The 25,390-nt window shown below is 42.4% G+C and overlaps 1 protein-coding gene across 1 annotated transcript; it reads right to left on the bottom strand.

The window, feature by feature from the left end:
• Positions 1-21,537: 21,537 nt before the first annotated feature.
• On the bottom strand, positions 21,538-25,189 carry LOC310668844 (uncharacterized protein). The gene is made up of 2 exons (XM_083422190.1): positions 24,050-25,189; positions 21,538-21,716 (listed from the first exon to the last, which is right to left on the bottom strand). The coding sequence occupies exons 1-2, from the start codon at positions 25,005-25,007 to the stop codon at positions 21,553-21,555; spliced, it is 1,122 nt and encodes a 373-aa protein (XP_083278316.1). The 5' UTR covers positions 25,008-25,189; the 3' UTR covers positions 21,538-21,552.
• Positions 25,190-25,390: the final 201 nt, after the last annotated feature.

Here is a 25,390-nt window from a genome sequence, read left to right as displayed (position 1 = left end):
ATAGTCCAGGAACCCTTTTCTTATCTCTTTCGGATTGACTATCTCTTCTCCTTCAACCATAATTTTATTTATTGTACTCTGTTCTTTCCTTTTTTTCATTTGCCAAGCCAACCATTTTCCGGATTTATTCGCATGTTCAAAGTTGTTTTGTCTCAATCTTTTGATGTTCCATTCTACTTCTTTATTTATTATCATTGCAAATTGACTTTGAAGAATTTTAATATTTTCTTTTACTTTCCTGTTGTTTGGGTGCTTAATTAATTTTTGTTCATTGTCCATTATTTGCTTCAAAATTTCTTTTTTTCCCTTTTTCCCTATTTTTGTTCTTTATTGAGTTCTGTTGAATAAAGAATCCTCTCATCACTGCTTTACTCGCATCCCAAACCACTTTCATTTTTGTACCTTTATTACAGTTGTCTACAAAATATTCCGTCAATTTCTTCTCTGCTTTCTCTACAATTTCCTGATCGCCTAATAGATAGTCATTCATCCTCCATCTGAAGGTTCTTTCTTCATAACCTTTCAGTTCAAGTTTTATTGGGTTATGATCTGAGATCACCTTCGGTTCGATTTCAATTTGTTGGGTTCTTGGAGTGAGTTCCGTTGAAATCCAAATTTGATCTATCCTTGATATTGACTGGTTCGGTTCCGAATAATACGTAAATTGTTTGTCCAATGGGTGTCTTAGTCTCCAGATGTCTATCAGATTACAATTCTTCATCATTGAGAAAAATGACTTTGGTAATTTCCCTTCTTTACTTACTCCATCTCTAAGTCTGTCCATTTCTAATGATACCACTCCATTCATATCTCCCATTATTATTATTTTCTGATCCATATATTCAAACAGTTTTTCTTCCAAAGTTTTGTAGAACTCAGTCTTGTTTCCATTAGGTGCATAGATCCCGACTATGATTAGGTTTTCTCCTTGCCATTTGATTCGAACCGCAATTATCCTTCCGTCTTCATCTTTGAATATCTGTTGGGCTTCGATTTTGTTATTTATATAGATGACCACTCCTCTTTTCTTTTGCTTATCTGAAGATACGAATTCATTCCCCAGTCTTTTGTTAATCAATATCTTTTTCTGTCTTTTTGCCACATGTGTTTCTTGTAAACAGATTATGTCTAAGTGTTTCTTTTTTAAGAATTGTTCAATTCTGTTTCTCTTCTTTTTGTCATTCATCCCATTGATGTTCCAATTCCAGATTTTTAGCGCCATGTCTTCCGGATTTTGAATTAAATAGTTTTTTATTAAATAATTTTATAATTTGGCTTCTTCCTCTTCTTCTTCTTCTTCTTCTTCCTCCTCCTCTTCTTCATCCATCTTCTTCCCCTTCTCTTCTTCTTCTTCCACTTCTGATCCACCTGATGCTCCTCCCTCTGCTCCTTTATCCTCTTCCTTTTCTGATCTCAATTCCTTGTATTTTCTCAGAAATTTTCCCGTCTCTTCCGGGCTTGTCAGTCTGTGTCTCTTTCCTCTATATGCAAATGTAATTCCTTCGGGGAACTCCCATCTAAATTCAATCTTGTGCTTCTTCAACGTTTGAACCAATGGTTTATATGGGTCTCTTCGTTTAAGAAGTCTAATCGGAACATCTTTGAAAATAATTATGTAATTCCCATTTATATTTAATCTCTTTTCTCTGTTCTTCTGTAAAATTGTGTTCCTCATTTCTCTATCTTTAAAGGTAATCAAGCAGTCTCCAATGAATTTCTTTGCTTTTGTTGATCTTACTCTCATTCTAAATGCATTTTGTACCGTTTTGGCCATCTCTTCAGTTGGTATCTCCAGCCACTGCGCTAATTCCGAAATCAACTTATCTTTAATGTTCTCTCCCTGCGCCTCTAAATCTTAAATTCACTTCCCTCTGTCTAAGTTCATTCATGGCTATTAAATCCTTCATGTCTTCCTGTGCTTTACTTAATTCTCTCATCTCCATTTTGATTCTCTCCTCCTCCTTTTTAACATCTTTCATCTCCGATCTTGTCCTCTTCATTCCCTCCTCAAGCGATTGTGTTCTTTTGGCCACTTCCTTCAATTGCCCTTTCAATTCATTTACTGTTTCATCAATTTTTTTGTCCACTTTTCCAATCTTATTATCCACCTGTTCTAATTTTGTTTCTAAATTCTTTTCGCTCTGTTTGATTTCTGCAAACATTTTTAAAATCTCTGCTTTGAATTCTGTTTCTTGTTTGGACCCCTTCCTGTCTGATGGCGTCCCCTCCGCCCCATTCTTTCACAAATTAGACATTTTCTATTAACAGTTTATCCACTTTCCTTATTTTTTAAATATTTTTAAATATTCCCAATATTTCCGATACCCCTCTTTTGCAGATCCAAAATTAAATACTTAACAATCCTTAAATTATTAAATCCTTAATGATCCATAATAATCTCAATTCAAAAGTCAATCCTCTTCTTGCCTCCAATCAGGCTAATCCAATTTTTGGGGGAAAAAGAAAGAAAGGGTCCGTCCTCTTCTTGCCTCCAATCAGGCTAATCCAATTTTTGGGGGAGAAAAGAGAGAAAGGGTCCGTCCTCTTCTTGCCTCCAATCAGGCTAATCCACTTTAAAATTATTTAAATTATATTCCAATTGTTTCTTATAATCTGGGGTCCAAACTCAATTTCTTTCTATATAGTCTAACCGCAGAGTAAATGGAACAAATGAGGACAATAACGGGGAACAGTATCCAGAAGCGCAGAGAATGGAACCAAAATAGATAAATCCAAAATAAGGAGCCAATTTATAATCCAAACCGCCTCTCCCAAATAGAGGGGGTATATTGTGATATTATTCTCAAACACCGTCTTATTCAATAACTTTGTAGCTAAAGACAGGGGGGAAAAAAAGAAAAAAAATAAGCTGTATATCCCTTTTCTTCCACTAGGGGGTGTATTTAACTGTGTGACGGTATGACGCAGTCTTAAAAGTTTTTAAATCCGAATGTCTGAAGTTATAGCTAAGCGAACACAAAGAAAGAATTGCAAAAGCCAATTCAAAAGTATCAAAAACAAATCCTTATTCCAGCTTCCAGTACCTTAATCTCTATTTTTTGGTTGTAAACCACACTTAGTAGCTCATAATGGCGTCGATGGCTTCTCTTCCTTTCCTCAATCCTTTGTTCTTTCCAGAGGTGAAAATGCAGAGACTCTTCTTACTTAAATAGTCCCCCTCAGTTTTACAGAAAGCTTCGTTTTTTAATCATAATCCTCCTCTGTTTCCCCCTTATTTTAATAGTGCTTGAAGTATTTTAGAACTTCTTACAGATTACTTTAACGCATTGAAAAGTTTTTATGGGGGGAAAGAAACTTTAGCCACTAGGGCGACTTACTTTCCCTTGTTGTTGCTCTGCCGGTGGTGCTGCGTCCTGGCCGATTTTGGCAGCTGGCTGAACTCAAAAACAATCTTCTTTTCTTCCCCGGGACTTCCTTATTTTAATCCAAAATATCCTCTAAATTTGGTGCCGGGTTTCAATAATTTGAGAATGGAGCGCCTTCCTCTGCAAGCTCGGGGCTTCGCTATTCGGAGGTAGATAATGGCGTCCCTCGACCTGCCGATCCGCTCCGCCGTTCTCTTCGCTTCTACGAAGCTACCTGACGGCCGGGCGGACCGCTTCTGGTACCGCCGGGAACCTGACCCTCTGGACTCCCACCAGGGGTGTTTTGAGGGGGCTACTGCGCCCTGTAGCACCCCCTTTTCCTCCAAAATAGCCCGGGATTCTCCTCACGGCTAAATCCCCACTTACAACGAGATCACGCTCCACCGGAAGCCCCCCAATCTTTGCAGACATCTTGGCTAGAAGATTGAAGAAAGTTTTACTAGAGGAGATTCACAAGGACCAAGCAGGCTTTCTCCCAGGAAGACATCTATCGGATAATGTGAGGAATATAATAGACATTTTGGAATTTTTACAGGAAAATCATAATAATAATAATAAATTTTATTTATATCCCGCCCTCCCCAGCCGAAGCCGGGCTCAGGGCGGCTAACAACACCAAAACAGTGCAACATTATAAAAACATTATAAAAATTAATTAAAATCAAATTCAAAAATGATGGCAACCATAGACTGAAGTTTTGTAAAGATTGCCAAAGGAGGGAGTCAGGCTGCACCCTGACCAAAGGCCTGGTGGAATAGCTCTGTCTTGCAGGCCCTGCGGAAGGATGTCAAGTCCTGCAGGGCCCTTGTCTCTTGTGACAGAGCGTTCCACCAGGTTGGAGCCGCAGCCGAAAAGCCCTGGCTCTAGTTGAGGCCAGCCTAACCTCTCTGTGGCCTGGGACCTTCAAGATGTTTTTATTTGAAGACCGTAAGTTCCTCTGTGGGGCATACCAGGAGAGGCGGTCCCGTAGGTATGAGGGTCCTAGGCCGTATAGGGCTTTGAAGGTTAAAACCAGCACCTTAAACCTGATCCTGTACTCCACCGGGAGCCAGTGCAGCTGGTATAGCACCGGATGAATGTGATCTCGCAGCGAAGACCCCGTAAGGAGTCTCGCTGCAGCATTCTGCACCCGCTGGAGTTTCTGGGTCAGTCTCAAGGGCAGCCCCACGTAGAGCGAGTTACAATAATCCAGTCTGGAGGTGACCGTCACGTGGATCACAGTGGCTAGGTCAGGGCGAGAGAGGTAAGGAGCCAACTGCTTAGCTTGGCGGAGATGAAAAAATGCCGCCTTTGTTATAGCTGCAATCTGCGCCTCCATGGAGAGGGAGGTATCGAAGATTACACCCAAACTCTTAACGGACGGTGCTGGCACTAATTGCACCCCCGCAAGAGATGGGAGTTGCCCCCTCAATCCCATATCGTCCCGTCCCAGCCAGAGGACCTCTGTCTTTGAAGGATTTAACTTCAACCGGCTCCCATGTAACCATCCAGCCACAGCTTCCAAGCATCTGGTCAGTGTGTCTGGGGCCGAGTCAGGATGGCCATCCATTAACAGATAGAGTTGGGTGTCATCAGCATACTGATGGCAGCCCAGCCCAAAACTCCAGACAAGATAAATACAAAAGCAGCTTTGATATTTGTGGATGCGGAGAAAGCCTTTGATAATATTTCTTGGGGCTTTATGAAGAAGAATCTCCAAGGTATGGTGGTAGGCCAAGAATCTGAAACTGGTATAGGTGCAATCTATTCTGAACAAAAAGCTAAACTAATTGTTAACAATGTTCTGACTGAGGAGTTCAGAATAGAAAAAGGAACACGACAAGGTTGCCCTATCTCCCCTTTGCTTTTTACATCAGTCCTGGAGGTGCTGCTGAATATGATTAGAAGGGACCAAATGGTCAGAGGGATACAGGTTAGAGCCAAACAATATAAATTAAGAGCATTTGCAGATGATTTGGTTTTGACATTACAGGAGCCAGAATCTAGTGTGAAAAGAGTTTTAGAACTGATTCAAGAGTTTGGTCGATTGGCAGGTTTTAAATTAAACAAAACAAAAACTAAGGTTTTGACAAAGAATTTAACAGAAATTGAGAAAGAAAGGTTTCAGAATGAGACAGGTTTGACAGTGGTGAAAAAAGTGAAATATTTGGGAATTACTATGACTTCAAAAAATGGGAATTTATATAAAGATAACTATGATAAATGTTGGATGGAGATAAAGAAAGATCTAGAAATATGGTCTAACTTGAAACTCTCTCTATTGGGTCGTATTGCTGTGATAAAGATGAATGTATTGCCAAGAATGTTGTTTTTATTCCAGACATTACAGATCATTGATAAAATTGACTGTTTCAAGAAGTGGCAGAAAGACATATCTAGATTTGTCTGGCAGGGCAAAAAGCCAAGGATAAAATTTAAAATATTAACAGATGCAAAGGAAAGAGGAGGCTTTGCCCTGCCGGACTTGAAACTTTACTATGAAGCAGCAGCCTTTTGCTGGCTGAAGGAATGGCTACTTCTTGAAAATACAGATATACTGGATTTAGAAGGATTCAACAATGTGTTTGGTTGGCATGCATATCTATGGTATGACAAAGTTAAAGTGCATAGAATGTTTAAAATTCACATTGTCAGGAAAGCATTGTTTAATGTTTGGATTAGATATAAAGACCTTCTTGAAAATAAGACTCCAAGGTGGTTGTCTCCAATGGAAGCAAAAGCACTAAAAAAACTCAATATGGAGGCCAATTGGCCAAAATATTGGGAGATCCTAGAACAAGATGGAGATAAATTGAAATTGCAGAGTTTTGACAAATTAAAAAGCAATGTCCGTAATTGGCTTCATTACCACCAGATAATGGAGGCATACAAATTGGATAGAAAAATTGGCTTCCAGGTGGAAAAATCAAAATTGGAAACAGAATTGTTAGAACCCAAAACTAAGATATTGTCAAGAATGTATAACTTGCTGTTGAAATGGAATACACAGGATGAGGAAGTGAAATCAGTAATGATTAAGTGGGCACATGATGTTGGTCATAATATAATGCTGGCTGACTGGGAACGGTTATGGACCACTGGTATGAAATTTACAGCATGTAATGCTTTAAGAGAGAACATTATGAAAATGATATACAGATGGTACATGACACCAGTCAAGCTAGCAAAAATCTATCACTTGCCCGATAATAAATGCTGGAAATGCAAAGAAACTGAAGGTACATTCTTTCACCTTTGGTGGACGTGCCCAAGGATTAAGATCTTCTGGGAGATGATCTATAATGAACTGAAAAAAGTGTTTTAATACACATTCCCGAAGAAACCAGAGGCCTTTCTCCTGGGCATGGTCAACCAACAGGTGCATAAGAAGGACAGGACATTCTTTATGTACGCCACAACAGCAGCAAGAATACTCATCGCACAGTATTGGAAGACACAAGAACTACCCACACTGGAAGAATGGCAGATGAAAGTCATCGACTATATGGAATCGGCAGAAATGACTTGCAGAATCAGAGACCAGGGAGAAGAGACGGTGAAGGAAGATTGGAGGAAATTTAAAGACTATTTACAGAAACACTATAAGATAATGAACGCTTGATGACACCAGATTGAATGTAAAAGGTTATTAGTAAAAAATTTAAAGATTAAGAAAGATTAATGTTTTAAGATATATGGAAATGTAATTATATTAAGACACTAAGATAATGATGAAATCAAAATATGACAGAGGGAAGGAATTTGCTGACAGAATATATGATCTGGAATACAGAGAAGGGAGGTCTGGGGAAGTCGCAGAAACAAGTTAATGTAAAGAGTATAAGGAGAAAAAAATTGTTTTTAATATCTTTATTTTTTCTTTTTTATATTTTTTGTCGTTTGGTGTTTATATGTTGCTGTATTCTTTGTTTTGTTTGGTTTGTTGTATTGTGTTCTATTTTTTGTTTACTCATTGTAAAACCCAATAAAATATTATATTTAAAAAAAAAAAAAAGACTTGGCAGTACTTACTCCAGGTGGCCGAGGAACCAAATCCCCCACCGGTGGCGCTGAAAGGCTTCTTATCTGCTGCCTCATGGCTTGGCTTTCCTCCTAGGCCACTGAAAAAACTCCCGCCGCTGCTTCCAGACCCGAAGAGACCCCCGCCAGAATAAGTCTGCTGTAAGGAGGAACAAAAAGTGGGGGAGAACTGTTTTCACTGGCTCGCAGGTACTGGCTCGCAGGTACACAGGGGCCAGCTTCCATGAGGACTGGAAGCATTCCTTAAGCAACCCTGCAGACTTGGGCTAGGATCCAAAAAGTGTTAGTGGGCTGGCAAATTCTCCGACTCTATATTTATTTTACATACAGTGGTACCTCTAGTTGCGGACATGACCCGTTTCAGGGTGCCATTCACACCCCGAAAAGTCCGCAACTAGAGTGGTGCTTCTGTGCAAGTGCGAAGCACGATAGAGCACTTTTGCACATGTGTGAAGCGCACAGAACGCTTCTGCGTGTGCGGCAAAACCCAGAAGTATACAGGTGAAACTCGGAAAATTAGAATATCGTGGAAAATTTCATTTATTTCAGTAACTCAACTTAAAACGTGAAACGAATATATGAGATAGACTCATGACATACAAAGCAAGATATGTCGACTTCCGGGTTGAGCGCCATCGATCATGGCGGCTTCCTTCTGAGTAGCGGAGGGGAGAGCTCCGAAAAAATAGGGTTCTTCCGCTACGGCGACGCGGTGAACCCCTGGAAACGTAGGCGGAGGAAGCCTACGTCCGTGGGACTCGGCGGGCACCAACAGCGCTCCCCCAAAACGTTTCTGGGGCTCGGTAAGAGCTCCGGAGCGCAGTGGGGGTTGAAGCGGTGCTGAGAGTCAATCGCTTCTTTTTCGGAGTGACGTCGCGCAGCTGTGATCGGAGCAGCGCTCAACTTCTTCTTGAACAATTTGGACTAAAAAGAAGGATCCGTGAGTAGGAAAAGTACAAATATCTTAAAGGAATTTATGAAATTAAGCAAGAATTGGGACTTAATTGGATTTAATCGGACTTAAACAAGTAATGTAATTGGACACCGAAGCGGGAAGGTCTAAACAGGAAGTCAGCCTTCCGCCTGTAAATAGTGGAAAGCAAAGACTTGAGGACTAAAACCCTGTAAAAATAAGGATCGAAAGGGTTGAAATCTGATGTCTTTGGAGAGAAATTCCCCCCTCGGGAAGCAGGGAAAGAGGGGGGAGAGCTTGAAATTCCTTTTGCCTGCGTTAAAAGAAGTTAAGCAACATTAAAGTTCACTGCCTGGACTCCCGGTCCTGACCTGTCAAAATTAAAAGTGAAGTTTTGCGGACTGTGAAAGTGCTTAAAGGAACTTTTTTATCAGGATAAGAGAACTCTATATGAAATTGAGAGTTGTAGATACTGTGAAGGAATATCATTGCTACAAATTTGCCGTGAGAGGAGAGCGGGAGACATATTATCCTTCCACTAGCAACGTTTGCTAGGTCCCCCTGGTGGACATTGAAACTGTTACAGAGTAACAAAGTAATGGAGGAAAATTTCATTGTTTCCCTTTGAGCTGGTAAACAAGTTGCAGCTGCAGAGTAACCTTGAAACTGTTGGCTTATGGCAGAGGAAAAAGGGGAAACACAGCAATTTCAAGACAAAACAACAAGATCTGGCAAATCTTTTCACACGGGAAGGAGGGGATCCTTCCCAGAATCAACAGGAGGTGCCTCTGTTTTACCTAAAGCTAAAGGAATGTCTTCGACAGAAGACCTGATTACAGCAGGATTTGCAAAACTACAAGGATCAATAGATAAATTGACAGAAGAAGTGGCAGAAACAAAAAGACAAGTAGCGGAAACTAAAAGTCAGGTTGCAGAAACAAATAAAGGAGTAACAGAGGCTTCCTTAAAAATAGATCAAAATACTGCAAGTATAAAACAAAATACAGATTCAATTAAGGAATTATTGGAGGCATCGGCAGAAACAAGAAAAATTGCTGAGGAGGCTAGGGAAGCTGCAGCAGCTACAGAGGAGAAATTACCACCGATGGATAAGCAACTTGAGGACTATAGAGCAAGATTTTCTATGATTGAGTTGAAAGATAAACAAATTAATCTGAGAATCAGAAACGTGCCAGAAATTGAGGAAGGAAGCCTGCGGGACCTTCTTACACAAGAATTTGAGAAATTTTGGAATTTGGAACCTGAAAAAGAGGAATTTAAGATCTTGAGTGCGTTTCGACTGGGAAAAACAAGCAAAAGAATTAAAATTAGAGACTGTCTGGTTACGTTCAGAACCAAAGAAGAAAGAGATAAGATTTTGGGATTACATTTTCAAAAACCATTGGTAATTAACCAATCCAAAGCCGAAATCTTCAAGGACATCCCAAAACACCTCTTGGACCTCAGGTCAAATTATAAAGATTTGGTTACCCAACTAAGAAAAAACAATATCATCTTTAGGTGGGAATTTCCAGAAGGACTTTCTTTCAGCATCAAGGGAAGAAAGATAAAAATAAAATCAGTGGAAGATAAGAACACATTCTTAGAAGTCTACGAGGAGGATCTACGGAAAGGAACTTTAAAAGTAGCAGACCCATCGGAGTCATCAGAGGAAGGAAGTGAAGACGTGACAGGAGCAAAACCGAAACGGAATAGGAAGAAAAGGACACCGCTGGATTCGGCAGATAAAGATAAGACATTGGGAGCATCTGGAGGAACATAATAGAACAAATTCATCATGTCTCTGCAACTTTTAAGTTGGAATTGTAACGGTCTAAACTCGGTTCGAAGGAGGAAATCGATTTTTCATATTCTAAAAAAAGAACAACTGGACTTGATTTGTCTACAAGAAACACATGTGACCAGGATCCATAGAAAAATTTTAATCAATAAAAGATTGGGCCAAGAATTTATTTCATCTGACAAAGTAAAAAAAAGAGGAGTAGTAATTTATGCTAAAGAGAGCCTTTCACCAAAATTTATCTTCAAGGATGAACAAGGAAGATATTTGGCAATTGAAATACAGTATCATGGGCAGAAGTATTTGATAGTAGGTGTTTATGCACCAAATGAAGGAAAATCCGAGTTTTTTAAGAAGTTGCATGAGACATTGAATGACTATCTGGAGTACAATGTGATCTTGATGGGAGATATGAATGGAGTTGTTTCAACAAATATGGACAAGGCACGACAGGTAGTCACCAAAGATGGCAGACTACCGAAAACCTTTTTTGAATTGACTGATAACTTGGACCTGATCGATATTTGGAGAACAAGAAACCCTTTAGGAAGAGAGGGAACCTTCTTTTCTGAAGCCAAAATGACCTGGACACGAATCGACCAAATTTGGATTACTAGAGGACGGGCACCGAAGATAAAAAAAAGTGGAAATCTGCCCAAAGACTTGCTCCGACCATAATGCAGTAAAGATGGTAATGAATTTACTACCAATTGGTTCCTTTAGATGGAGAATGAATGACTCTCTCTTTAGAGATGAAGAGGTAAATAAAAAGGCCCAGAAAACTCTGAAAGACTACTTTGAGATAAATTTAAACACTACGGTGGAGAAAAGAACTGTATGGGATGCAAGTAAAGCTGTTATGAGAAGGTTCTTGATACAACAAAATACGCTTAAAAAGAGATTACAAAAGGAAAGAAGAGAGAAGATCCTGGAAAAGATTAATGAGGGAGAAAAGAGATTGAGAACAAAACCAAAATCACAGGAAATCTTAAGAGAGATCAAGTTATACCAAGTTGAGTATATGCAAATGATAAACCAAGAAATTGAATGGAAGATTAGGCAAATGAGACAGAGAACTTTTGAATTGGCAAATAAATGTGGAAAATTATTGGCATGGCAAATAAAGAAGAGACAAAAAATGAATACAATAACAAATTTGGAAGTGGAAGGAAGAATTATACAGAACCCAGTTGAAATCAGGACTGCTTTTCAAAAATACTTTAAACAGCTTTATTCTCAGCAACCCCAGAAGGAGGCAGATATAGAAGAATTTCTGAAAGTAAATGGGCTACCAAAAATATCTCAAGAAAGTAGACTAAAATTGAGCTACAGGATAACAGACCAAGAGGTTGAGAGCGCCATTCAGAATATGCAACTCGGCAAGTCCCCAGGACCTGACGGGCTGACTGCTAGATATTACAAATCACTGAAAGACTGGTTAATTCAGCCATTGAAAGAAGTTTGTAATGAGATACTTCAGGGGAAAAGAGCACCAGAAACGTGGAAAGAAGCTTTTGTCACACTTATACCAAAGATAGAGACTGAAAAACATCAACTTAAAAACTACCGCCCTATATCATTGCTTAACGTGGATTACAAAATTTTTGCAGATATTTTGGCTAGAAGACTTAAGAAAGTTTTAATAGAGGAGATTCACAAGGACCAAGTAGGCTTTCTCCCAGGAAGACATCTATCAGACAATGTGAGGAATATAATAGACATTTTGGAATTTTTACAAGAAAAAATAAATACAAAAGCGGTTCTGATATTTGTGGATGCGGAGAAGGCCTTTGACAATATTTCTTGGAGCTTTATGAAGAAGAATCTCCAAGGTATGGGGGTAGGCCAAGAATTTGAAAATGGTATAGGTGTCATCTATTCTGAACAAAAAGCTAAATTAATTGTTAACAATGTAGTGACTGAGGAGTTCAGAATAGAGAAAGGAACACGACAAGGTTGCCCTATCTCCCCTTTGCTTTTTATATCAGTCCTGGAGGTGTTATTGAACATGATTAGAAAGGACCAATTAGTTAGAGGGATACAGGTCGGAGCTAAACAATATAAACTAAGAGCATTTGCAGATGACGTAGTTTTGACATTGCAGGAGCCAGAATCCAGTGTGAAAAGAGTCTTAGAACTGATTCAGGATTTTGGTCAATTGGCAGGTTTTAAACTAAATAAAACAAAAACAAAGGTTTTGGTAAAGAACTTAACAGAAATTGAGAAAGAAAGGTTTCAGAATGAGACAGGTTTGACAGTAGTGAAAAAAGTGAAATATCTGGGAATTATTATGACTGCTAAAAATGGGAATTTATACAAAGACAATTATGAAAAATGTTGGTCGGAGATAAAGAAAGATCTAGAAATATGGTCTAATTTGAAACTCTCATTAATGGGTCGTATTGCCGTGATAAAGATGAATGTATTGCCAAGAATGTTCTTTTTATTTCAGACATTGCAGATTATAGACAAAACTGACTGTTTCAAGAGGTGGCAAAAAGACATATCTAGATTCGTCTGGCAGGGCAAAAAGCCAAGGATAAAATTTAAAATATTAACTGATGCAAAGGAAAGAGGAGGCTTTGCCCTGCCAGATTTGAAACTTTATTATGAAGCAGCAGCATTTTGCTGGCTAAAAGAATGGCTACTTCTTGAAAACACAGACATTTTGGATTTAGAAGGATTTAATAATGTCTTCGGTTGGCATGCATATCTATGGTACGACAAGGTTAAAGTGCATTGAATGTTTAAAATTCACATTGTTAGGAATGCATTGTTTAAAGTTTGGATGAGGTATAAAGATTTACTTGAAAACAAGACTCCAAGGTGGCTGTCCCCAATGGAAGCAAAAGCACTAAAAAAACTCAATATGGAGGCCAACTGGCCAAAATATTGGGAGATTTTAGAACAAGATGGAGAAAAATGGAAATTACAGAGTTTTGATAAATTAAAAAACAGAGTTCGTGATTGGCTTCATTATCATCAGATAATGGAGGCTTATAAAATGGACAGAAAAATTGGCTTCCAGGTGGAAAAATCAAAATTGGAAACAGAACTGTTAGAACCCAAAACTAAGATTTTGTCAAGAATGTATAACTTGCTGTTGAAATGGAATACACAGGATGAGGAAGTGAAATCAGTGATGATTAAGTGGGCTCAAGACCTGGGTCATAACATAATGTTTGCTGACTGGGAACGGTTATGGACCACTGGTATGAAATTTACGGCATCTAATGCTCTAAGAGAAAATATTATGAAAATGATATACAGGTGGTACATGACACCAGTCAAGCTTGCAAAAATCTATCACTTGTCCGATAATAAATGCTGGAAATGTAAAGAGGTTGAAGGTACATTCTTTCACCTTTGGTGGACGTGCCCAAAGATTAAGGCATTCTGGGAGATGATTTATAATGAGCTGAAAAAAGTGTTTAAATACACATTCCCGAAGAAACCAGAAGCCTTTCTCCTGGGTATGGTTGGCCAACAGGTGCACAAGAAGGATAGGACATTCTTTATGTATGCCACAGCAGCAGCAAGAATACTCATCGCACAGTATTGGAAGACACAAGAGCTACCCACGCTGGAAGAATGGCAGATGAAAGTTACCGACTACATGGAATTGGCAGAAATGACTGGCAGAATCAGAGACCAGGGAGAAGAGACGGTGAAGGAAGATTGGAGGAAATTGAAAGACTACTTACAGAAACATTATAAGATAATGAATGTTTGATGACATCGGATTGATGGTGAATGGTTATTAGTAAAAAAGTGAATAGAAAAAGATCCAAAATTCTTCAGATTTAAGGAAACGCAATTATTTAATATGTATTAAGATTATTTAGAAAATCAAATTATGATAGAGGGAAAGAATTTGCAGACAGAATATTTGATTTGGAATACAGAGTAGGGAGGTCTGGGGAAGTCGGAGAAATAAGTTAATGCAAAGAATACAAGGAGACAAGAACTGTTTTTAATATTTTTATTTTTATTTTTTGTATTTTACTGTTTTGCGTTTGTGTGTTGTAGTGTTTTCATTTTTGTTCCTTTGTTGTGATGTTGTTTGTTTATTGTTGTTTTATGTTTATTGTAAAACCCAATAAAATATTATAAAAAAAACCAAAGCGAGATATGTCAAGCCTTTATTTGTTATAATTGTGATGAATATGGGGTACAGCTGATAAAAAAACCCAAATTAACAATCCCAGAAAATTAGAATATTGTGAAAAAGTGCAGTAGCTATTCAATCCATAACACCTGCAATGGGTTCAGTAGGAAGCACAATCATGGGGAAGGCTGCTGACCGGACAGTTGTGCAGAAAGCCATCATTGAGATAAGGAGAGAAAGCCTGAAAGGGTAATTGCAGAAGAAGTTGGATGTTCCCAAAGTGCTGTATCAAAAAGCACATGAATGGAAAGTTATGCAGAAGGGGAAAGTGTGGAAGAAAAAGGTGCACAAGCAGCAGGGATGACCACAGCCTGGAGAGGATTGTCAGGAAAAGACCATTCAAATGTGTTAGGGACTTTCACAAGGAGTGGACTGAGGCTAGAGTTAGTGCATCAAGAGCCACCACACACAGAAGGATCCTGGAGATGGGCTTCAAATGTCATATTCCTCTTGTCAAGCTGCTCCTGAACAAGAAACAACGTCAGAAGCATCTTGCCTGGGCTAAAGAAAAAAAAAGAACTGGTCTGTTGCTCAGTGGTCCCAAGTCCTCTTTTCTGATGAGAGCAACTTTTGCATCTCATTTGGAAACCAAGGACCCAGAGTCTGGAGGAAGAATGGGGAGGCACACAATGCCAGATGCTGGAAGTTCAGTGTGAAGTGTTGATTTGGGGAGCCATGCCATCAGCTGGTGTTGGTCCACTGTGCTTCATTAAGTCCAGGGTGTCAGTGTTTGTAAAAAGCAAAAAAAAGGAGGAAGGGTTCTGACCTCCCTTTGTCTCCTTGTCGGCACAAAAAGAGTCCACGAGAATATCCTTGCAGAGTTTTATTCTTGAAAGTCCTTGTGCAAAACACGACTGAATAACTACACACACCAGCACCAATCAACCAACCAACCCAAACACCAGCCTCAGCACAAACTAACATTTCTCACTTATATACACAACTTGGTGCAGACTGCTGAGTCATGCTGACCCAGCTTTATTCGCATTAAAGAAACAGCGGCCATTTTAGCCATGACACCCCTTCTGTTTCTTAAATGCGAAAAACCCCAACAGAAACAATACATACATACATTATATACATAAACCCAGTTTTGTCATCAATTCATTATGGCATGTTGCTGGCAAAGGCTTGGTAAACAAATCAGCAATATTATCTTGTGGTTGACAATACTCCAGTTTGATCACCCCATTCTGTACACAATCTCTCACATTCGCATGACGGATAGCAATATGTTTTGATGCGGATTTCATTATTTCTGAGCCTGCTAATGCAATGCACGATTGGCTATCTTCATACACTTGGATAGGCAAATCAACTTTACAATCTAGATCTTTTAGTACCTGTATAAACCACATGATTTCGTTGCATGCTAGCGACAGGCTCCCATATTCTGCCTCACAGGATGAGGTCGCAACAAATCCTTGTTTCTTTGACCTCCATCCAATTATAGAATTGGCAAACATCATAACCATTCCACTTGTAGATTTTCTGGTAGCTACACAGCTTCCCCAGTCCGCATCAACAAATACTTCTAGTTTTTCATCTTGTGTACTAGATATCTTTAAACATACATTTAATGTCCCCTTTAGATATCTGATAAGCCTTTTCAAAGCACACCAATCAGCAGTACTGGGTTTAGATACACGTTGGCTCAGAACATTTGTAGCACATGCAATGTCTGGCCTTGACCACTGGCTTAAATACAACAGTGATCCTATTTTTGAGTGATACAACTCAGGCTGATCAAATTCATCATCACACACTGTCTTTGGGAAATCTGGTGTCATGGGAGTCTGAACTGGCTTGCAGTTTTCCATGCCAAACTGCTCTATCAAATGAAGAATTTTCTCTTTCTGACTCAATAGGAAGCTTCCATCAGCTTCCTGCCTTACTTCTACTCCCAAGTAATTGCTTACAGGCCCTAAGGCTTTAAGCTTAAACCTCTTTTCCAGTTGGCTTGTGAGCTTCTGGATCTCATCTGTGGAACTCCCTGCCACAAGCAAATCATCAACAAAGACTAAGAGCATTAGATATTTGTTGCCTGTCCCCTTGGTGTACAGGCATGGATCAGCCACACTCCTTTTAAAACCAAGTTTTACAAGGCCTCAAGTTTTACAAGTTTTACGGCCTCAAACACTTTGTTACGTTTAAAAGAGTCCATTTCTTCTTTCATAGCTTTTTCCCACAAAGCACGTTCCCCAGGGGGTAAGCCTAAGACTTCATTATAACTTTGTGGTTCCACACAACTCACACTGCATACTCTCACTCCTCCTAGGGTCAAACGTTGAGGAGGTACACCCTTGTTTGAACGCTGGGAGCGTCTAGGCACAACTACTTCTTCTTCCCTCCTTATCTCTGGCTCTTCTTCCTCTTCCTCTAGAGAAGAAGTATTATCTATTGCCACATCCTTTGGGGAAATCTGTGCCTCCTCCTCATCCTGCTCCTGTGTTGCCAATGGCTGAGAAGAAGCCTCTTCTCTTACTTGCAGGGGCAGTAGGCAATCTGGGTTGGCATGGATCGCAGTCCATCTGTCCTGGTCAGCGAAGTCTGCACTTCGTGACAGAACCACACGTCCTGGGCATAGATTGAAACGCCACCCTTTGCCATAGGACTGATATCCCACAAACCGCAGTTTCTGCGCTCTAGCACCCCCTTTCTGGCGCTGAGCTTTGGGGATATTTACATGTGCCCAAGCACCCCAGTTGTGGAGCATTTTCCACTCTGGTTCTTTCCCAAACAACACACGATATGGAATATCTTTTATAGAGCTAGACCAGGTTCTATTAATCAAAAAGTTCGCTGTGAGAAAAGCCTCACCCCACAGCCTATGGTTGTGACCCAATCCTGCATCCACTAGCAGGCAGTCCTTTACTGACTGTATTACAGCCCCACGTCTTTCACACAGACCATTTTCAGCAGGGCTATAAGGGTTAGTCAAGCGATGAGTGATCCCCTTACGTCGCAACCATGTCCCAAATTGTTTGTTCAGAAATTCTCCACCCCTATCTGTTTGCAACTGCACAACAGGGCGAGCGAAGAGCTTTTCAGCTTGGGCAACCCATTCTCTGAATGTGGGGAAACACTCAGATTTCTGCTTTAACAAAAACAGCCAACTAAAACGTGATTTATCATCTATTACCAGAAAAGCATATCTGGCGCCCCCTTCAGTCTTCTGTGGAAAAGGGCCTATCACGTCACAGTGGACAAGTTCTAAAACCTCTTTAGATGCTCTGTCACTTTTAGAAGCCACAGGCTTCTTCTTAGATTTGGCCATTTTACATACATTGCAATCTAGGAAACAGTTACAGCTATTTACTTTTAGGTTCTTGCACACCTTTTGCATTTCTGAAAGCACACGGAAATTGGCGTGACCCAGTTTTCTGTGCAGTTCATGTACACACCCCTTATGAACTGGCAAATTATCCTGAACCACCTGGGCTGCTTTAACAGGCTTGTCCTGCATTACATATAACCCATTTTCCAACTTTGCATGGCCACATACCTGAGTTCCATTCTTTATCAGACAGCCATCCTGCGTGAACTTAACGCTATACCCTGCATTAATCAAACAGCTTACAGACAGCAAACAATAGTCCAAACTGCTGACAAACAGAGTCTCTGGTAGAGTAGTGTTCAAGCACTGCAGGAAACATGTTCCCTGGCCATCAATCTTGCTTCTACGACCATCAGCAAGATAGATTGAGTCCTTTCCATCGGCTGGCTTCTCCAGGGTCTTAAAGTCCTCCCGACGGTTGCAGATAATCCTGCTGCTGCCAGAGTCCAGCAACCATGTTCCTCGAGGTATCTTTCTCTCCTCTCGAGAAAATGCAGACACAAACTGAGCAGAACGCGTGTTCTTCTTCCCTGAAGAGAACCCCTTTCTGCTTACATTTCTGCGTCGATTGCTGTCTCTGCTCCATGTCGTCTCCTGGAAGTCTTGCCCTGCATTGACGTTGGAGATGCCCGGATTGGTTACATCTATAGCATCTCCTCACTGCCGTGGCCAAGTCCAAACCTTGGGGTTGCTCCATTGGCAGATTCTGCTGCTGGCCCCCTCGACTGTAACTCCTCTGCTCTTGGAGTTCAGCCTGTCTATCTGACCTTCTTTCTGCTTCTTCGGTCAATCTTCCAACCACATACTCAAGGGTCAGATCTCGGGGACGCATACTCTCCATGCTGTTAATCACAGGCAACCAGCTTTCAGGCAAACTTGAAAGGATAATGTAGGTTTGGTCAGTCTCATCATAACGCTTACCTCTCTGCTGTAGTTGAAGAAACAGAGATTTCAGCATTTGAAGATGAGTTGCCAAACTCCCACCTTCTTTCATAACAGTCCTGAACAGCCTTCTGGTCAGAGAAATTATAGTTCCAGCAGTTTCTCTGACATGCATTGCCCTTAATAAATTCCAGCACTCAAACGCTGTGCTGGCATTTGCTACATGCAATAACTGAGAGTTGCTCAAACACAGCATAATTTGGGCACGAGCCCTTTCATCTAGCCGTTTTTTCTCAGCAGAGTCCTGTCTCAAAACCTCAGTTTCAACACAGTCCCATAGTCCATCTCTCCTTAACAACTGCTGCATTTTAATTGACCAACTTAGCCAGTTGCTCTCTGAGAGAAGTTCAAAAGGGATGCCTCCCCCAATATTTACAACTTGGGAAGACTGGAAATCTGCCATCTCTGCTGGTGCTTGCTGAGCCCCTTCTGTGGGGTCTCCAGCAATCTCTCCTGACTCTCTCTTTAGAGTCCAACTGGATGGTCCTGGCTGGCACTCACCGGCTTCTAGCTGCTGCCTCTGTTGAACCTCAGGTCCCGCCTGGCTCTGCAACTGGTGTAGCCTCTCTGTGAGTCGCCTACTGTGGTCCTCTAGCAGTTCAAACTGTTCCAATAGCCGACGCTGAGTGCTTTCTTGATCCTCAGATCCTAGCCGCTCCAGCGTCACTGCAGACAGTTACAGCTTGCCACCAACTGCTCCAACGCACAGCCACTGGCTCCAGGCACCACCAGGACTCACCAGTTCCCTGCTGAGATGCTGTCAGTCGTTTTGCACTCTGCACATGCTCAGAAACACTGGGCCCATAACATGTCAGTGTTTGTAAAAAGCAAAAAAAAGGAGGAAGGGTTCTGACCTCCCTTTGTCTCCTTGTCGGCACAAAAAGAGTCCACGAGAATATCCTTGCAGAGTTTTATTCTTGAAAGTCCTTGTGCAAAACACGACTGAATAACTACACACACCAGCACCAATCAACCAACCAACCCAAACACCAGCCTCAGCACAAACTAACATTTCTCACTTATATACACAACTTGGTGCAGACTGCTGAGTCATGCTGACCCAGCTTTATTCGCATTAAAGAAACAGCGGCCATTTTAGCCATGACACAGGGTCAACACAGCCGTCTAGCAGGAGATTTTGGAGCACTTCATGCTTCCTTCTGCAGATGAGCTTTATGGGGATGCTGACTTCATTTTCCAGCAGGACTTGGCACCTGCCCACACTGCCAAAAGTACCGAAACCTGGTTCAATGCCCATGGGATTACTGTGCTTGATTGGCCAGCAAACTCGCCTGACCTGAACCCCATAGAGAATCTATGGGGCATTGCCAAGAGAAAGATGAGAGACATGAGACCTAGCAATGCAGAACAGCTGAAGGCTACTATTGAAGCATCCTGGTCTTCCATAACACCTCAGCAGTGCCACAGGCTGACAGCATCCATGCCACACCGCATTGAGGCAGTAAATGATGCCCAAACCAAGTACTGAGTACATATGCATGCTTCTACTTCTCAGAGGTCCAGTATTGCTCTATTTGCAGTCCTAGTTTTGCTGATTTCATTTAATATTCTAATTTTCTGAGATTGTTAATTTGAGGTTTTCATCAGCTGTACGCCATAATATCACAATCATAACAAATAAAGGCTTGACATATCTCGCTTTGCATGTCATGAGTCTGTCTCATATATTAGTTTCACCTTTTAAGTTGAATTACTGAAATAAATGAACTTTTCCACGATATTCTAATTTTCCGAGTTTCACCTGTACACTTCTGGGTTTGCCGTGTTCGCAACCCGAAAATCTGCAACATGAAGCGAACGCAACTAGAGGTATGACTGTACTTATATACTGCTTTTACATACAAAAAAATTGGCGAAATGTATATAGCATGATTTTCAAAAGTTATTCGTTAAAGTGGACTACAATTAAAGGAAAAGAAAGTCGCAATTATTATTTTTTAAATCACAACAGCAACAGAAGAAGATAAAACACACATACACACATGCACATAAAAACATCTCTGAAAATTTTTGACAGCTTATTTAAAAGGGCCATTCTCTAGGACTGACTGTCCTGAAGCTGGAAACAGATTCCAGGGTTTAGGTACCACCACCAAAGAGTTACTGGTACTGCTTGGTATTATCTGCTAACCTGACCGATGACTTGGACGGGACAGCCATGAGTGTAGAAAGCAAGTATTAAGTAGACAATGTGTTCAACTTCATCTGTACCTCTGGGGAATTGCGGTGGGCTATAGACATCTGAATACTCGCAAGCTGTGAAGGACAACATATTTCCTCCCGTCTTCTAGGCTCTTCCTCCCCCTACTCTGCTAAGCACACAGGAGTCATCTTTTCTAGGGGAAAGAATCTGAATCCTGTGAGATTAGCAAAGTGGGCGGGGGGGGGGTTAGGGAGGCGGGTAAGGAGCCAGCCAATGAGTTCCTGCAAGATGGGAGGTTGGATTTGGGGGAACAGATTTAAGATGATAAGAAAAGCCTGCTGGATCAGGCCAGCGGCCCTTCTGGTGCAGCATCCTGTTCTCACAGTGGCCACCCAGTTGCCCCAATGGGAAACCCACAAGCAGAACCTAAGCAAACGGAGCAACTCTCTCCTTCCTGGGGTTTCCAAAAACTGGTGTTCAGCAACATCACTGCTTCAAACAGTGAAGGCAGAGCACAGGCATTTTTTCATGGTCAGGTGAGCTAGGATATAAAAGCTCATGTGGTCTTTAAGGTATCCTCGACTCATATTGCTCTGCACTGTATGAAGCACTTCCTTGCATGTCCCTGAATCGACCACAATGCAAATCTACGGCAGGATGAACCAAGGTAGTGCCCTCCAGAATGTTGTTGGATTCCAGCTTCCAGCAGTCCCGGACAGGATGGCCAGTGCTCAGGGATGATGGGAGGCAGGAGATGAGCAGCATCCAGAGGGCAACACATCGGCTACTCCTGATCTACGGTCTTGGAATATATAAACCCCTAAGGGGGATTCCCCTGCTCTTCCCACCAGAACCAAGCACAGGGGGTTTTTTGCCCATGAAGAAGTGTGACGATAAGTTTAGGAAAGATTACCTGGCCAAAGAGGTTCCCACTGGTGTTGGTCGCTTGCCCGAACATAGGGCCTGGGCTGCTTGAGCCAAATGCTGGACATGGGAGAAAAAGAAAGAAAAGAGGGCAGGGAGAAAGAGTCAGCATTTAGACACAAGACAAATGAGGACTGCTGGACTAGAACCAAAGATATGAGTTTGAGGGGAGGAGTCAGTCTGGATGATGCCAGGAGTCCCTTCCAAGTATTGGGATCCTGTGTCTGGGGCAGAATGCATGAGAGCAAGCTTGCCAAGCCAGTCCCTTTGTCCAGGCTAGGGGTTGCCAAAGTGGGAAGCTGTTATCACTGGATCAAGTTCATCAATTTTGTTGAATTAATTAACCTAAATATATTTGTCTTTTGAATAACTCTGCCATTGATTAACACAGTGTTTTGAATTCCACTGTGTTGTCAATGCCCTTGGTGAATCATGCAAATTCTGAATAATGCTGTTTATAGGGTAGGGAGCACTGGGGATGAGTTTATGGAACCAAGGGGGAAGTGGCCTGAAAGACTTTGGGAACCACTGGACTGTGCTAGCTGAGGCTGATGGGAGTTGTAGTCCAAACAGCCAGATTAGCTGGGAGATACAATCCAAAGTGTCTAGAGGAGAACAAGTCAGTGAAGGAGACCACAGAATATAGACTTGCGTGTGCAGAATGAGGAGGCCTTGCTAGAAATGCCACTGCCATGTCAAGTTTGTAGGAGGTGCATTGATGTGTGGCAGGCTATGGAACTTCCCCTCTTATGAGTTGAGTGTGGCCCCCTCCTTGTATAATTTTTCACAAAAATGTACTTCTTTGCCCAGGTCTTTTGAGAGGAAGTGGGGAGGAGAGAGGAGGACTGTGCCATAGCTCAGTGGGGTTGAGCACCTGCTTTGCATGCAGAAGGCCCCAGGTTCAATCCCCAGTCATATCTCTCGGAAGGGCTGGGAAAGACTCCCTTGCCTGAGATGTGGGAGAGCTGTTGCCAGCCCATGTGGACACCACTGATCACCTGATCAGTATATGGTAGCTTCCTACATTTAGTGATGTCATCTGGACGCCCCCTATTGCGGTGCTCTTGCTGGCCTTGATTGCTATGCAAAATGGTTTTAATTGTGGGATTAGTGATAAGCACAGCATGGCCTCAACATGTTACATTAAGCCAGAATAGGCAACGTGGTGCCCTCTGTATATGGATGAGCTTCAACTCCCATCACCTCGCCTTTTCTCCAAAAAAAGCAAAAATACTGAGCAATGCTGAGGTTCTAAAATCTTGAAGGAATTAAAAAAGCCTGGATTTCCATTAAATACATCTCAAAATGGCAGCAACTGCTAAATGAGTCCCAGCTGAGGACTCAGATTTCCTTTGTGCGAGAAGGATCTGGAGCTGTGTTAATCACCTGTTCCCGTGAAAAGATAATGAAATGTTTGTATTAAAAAGAATTCCCCTGCTCACTTCAAAATGCACACCCTGCCATCAAAACTAAGGCACTTTCCTGTAATTAAGGCCCCTTTCCTGTAGGCAGGGCTCACTTATGCCTTTTAAAGATATTTTGTCCTGGTAATTAGCAGGGCGGGAGGGGGGTGTTCTTTCTTAAATGTGCATCTTGTATATTGAAACCTACTTAGTTTTCCACCTTTGGGCACTGTGATCCATGGGGAGAGCTCTCTCCGCCCCATCCCCCTGCTGTGCTTCTGGGGAGTGGAATGTCTTGATGGATCATGCCCTGGGCTTCCCCCATCACCTTTCCTGTACATTACAGGGGCCTCCAGGCAGCAACTGCATTTTCAATTCTTTCAGTGAGAAAACTAAAAATGTCCCGGATCATTGATATTTCTTCTGAAAACTTGAGGTTTTTCAAGTCACCTTTAAATTTTTGTGGGATACCATTTAAGGTGCCACAGGACACCTCATGGGAACACAGGAAGAACACCAGAAGCTGTCTTATTTGGAGTCAGATCACTGGTCTTTCAAGCTCAGTATTGTCTACACTGACTGGCAGTGGCTCTCCGGGATTTCAGGCAGGGAGTCTTTCTCAGCCAGCCCTGAAGATGCTGCTAGAGAATGAATCTGGGACCTTTTGCATGCAAAGCAGATGTTTCACCAATGAGTCATGGACCTTTCCCTTAAAAAATAAAGCAAGAATCTAGTCCGCATGGATCTGAATGAAGGGCTGAATTGAACAGAACCATAGGATGCTGTCTTATAACTGAGCCAGGGCACTGGGTTCAACCAGCTCAGTATTGTCCACACTGAGTCTCATCGACTCTCCTGACCCAACATGGAGATTGTAGGTACTGAAGCTGAGACCTTCTGCATGCAAGGCAGTCCCTCTGCCACTGAGCTACGGCTCTCTCCTCTCCCGCTTAACCCATTACCCCTTGGTCCCTGCACATGCCTTCTTACCTGAAGCTTGACAGAAACTGAATCCAGCCGAGGATGTTGGGGTGGTGGCAGCGGCCGCACCCCCAAAGATGGATGCCCCCTGCCCGAAGCTGGAGCTCTGCCCAAAAGCAGGGGTGCTGCTTTGGCCAAAGAGGCTGGTGCCTGCAGTGGCCGCAGGCTGTCCAAAAGTGAAGGAGCTGGTGGTGCTTGTGCTGGATGGTGCCCCGAAGAAGCTCCCACTGCTGGATGCAGGGGTAGTGGAAGAAGCCATCTGCCCAAATGCAGGAGCAGCCCCAAAGGCTGCCTGGTTGAAGATGAACCCACTTGATGTGCTGGCTGGCTGGCCGAAGGTGGGGGCTTGGCCAAAGGCTGGCTGAGCAAAGCCTGTGGAGGTGGTGGCACCACCAAATGTTGATATACTGAACCCGGGAGTTGCTGCCTGTGTGGTGATGGTGGAGGTGGATGGTGGCGGGGTGGCAGGGGGTTGGTTAAATGGAGAAGGCGTCGCTGCAGAGAGCTGGCCGAAGTTGGGGGGCATGGAATGGGTCACTAAAGCCTCAATTGCAGGTTGGCTGAAGGCTGAGCCAGAGGAGCAGGTGGCGGGGGGCGGTGCAAACACAGAAGGGGGCGAGACATTGACTGTGAATGCAGAGGTGCCAGTGGCCAGGGCCTGAATGGACACACTTGGGCTACAGGAAGCTGGAAGCACTCTGGTCACTTCGGCAGGCTGAGAGGCCATGCTTGCTGAAGGCAAGGTTGCTGGAGTGTGCTGGTCCAGAGATGTTGCCACAGAAACCACCTCAGCCTTTGAATCAGTAGGAGAGGTGGCGGGAATGGCTTCTTTGACAGGTGCTACTGTTCCCGCTGCTGCCACAGCAAGACTGATTGCATCCACCTCTTCCAACGAAGGTGTGGCCAGAGCAGGAGGATCTCGAGGAGGTTCTGGAGTATGGACCTGGGGCTGGGGCAGCAGCTGCATTGCTCCAAGCTTGCTGGCATCACTCTGAGGCAGCTTCGCAGGGCCTGGGGAGGTTCTGGCATCTTCCTCTCCTTTACCTGTTGGTGTGGTGGCCACAGCAGTTGGAGCTGAACTCAACAGACTTCCGAATGACAGAGTAGCGGTTGCCGCTGGTGCAGAAGAGGGTGCTGCCGTTGCGGCATTTGCTGACAGAACCCCAAGTGTGAGAGTTGACTTGGCACCCCCTGCAGGCACTCCGAGGCCAAGGAGAGCAGGAGACCCTGTGTTGACCAAATGGACATTGCTGAAGATGGTGCTAGCAGACATTGATGTTAAGCTGGTTGTTATCACAGAGGCATCCGCCTCTGTTGGTTTGCTGACCTGCAAAGAGCTTCCAAGAGTAA

Source organism: Podarcis tiliguerta, assembly GCF_965153285.1.
Source record: "Podarcis tiliguerta genome assembly, chromosome: W".
Lineage (NCBI taxonomy): Eukaryota > Metazoa > Chordata > Lepidosauria > Squamata > Lacertidae > Podarcis > Podarcis tiliguerta.
Note: the sequence above shows the minus strand (reverse complement) of the source record. Positions and strands in the feature narration are given on the sequence as shown.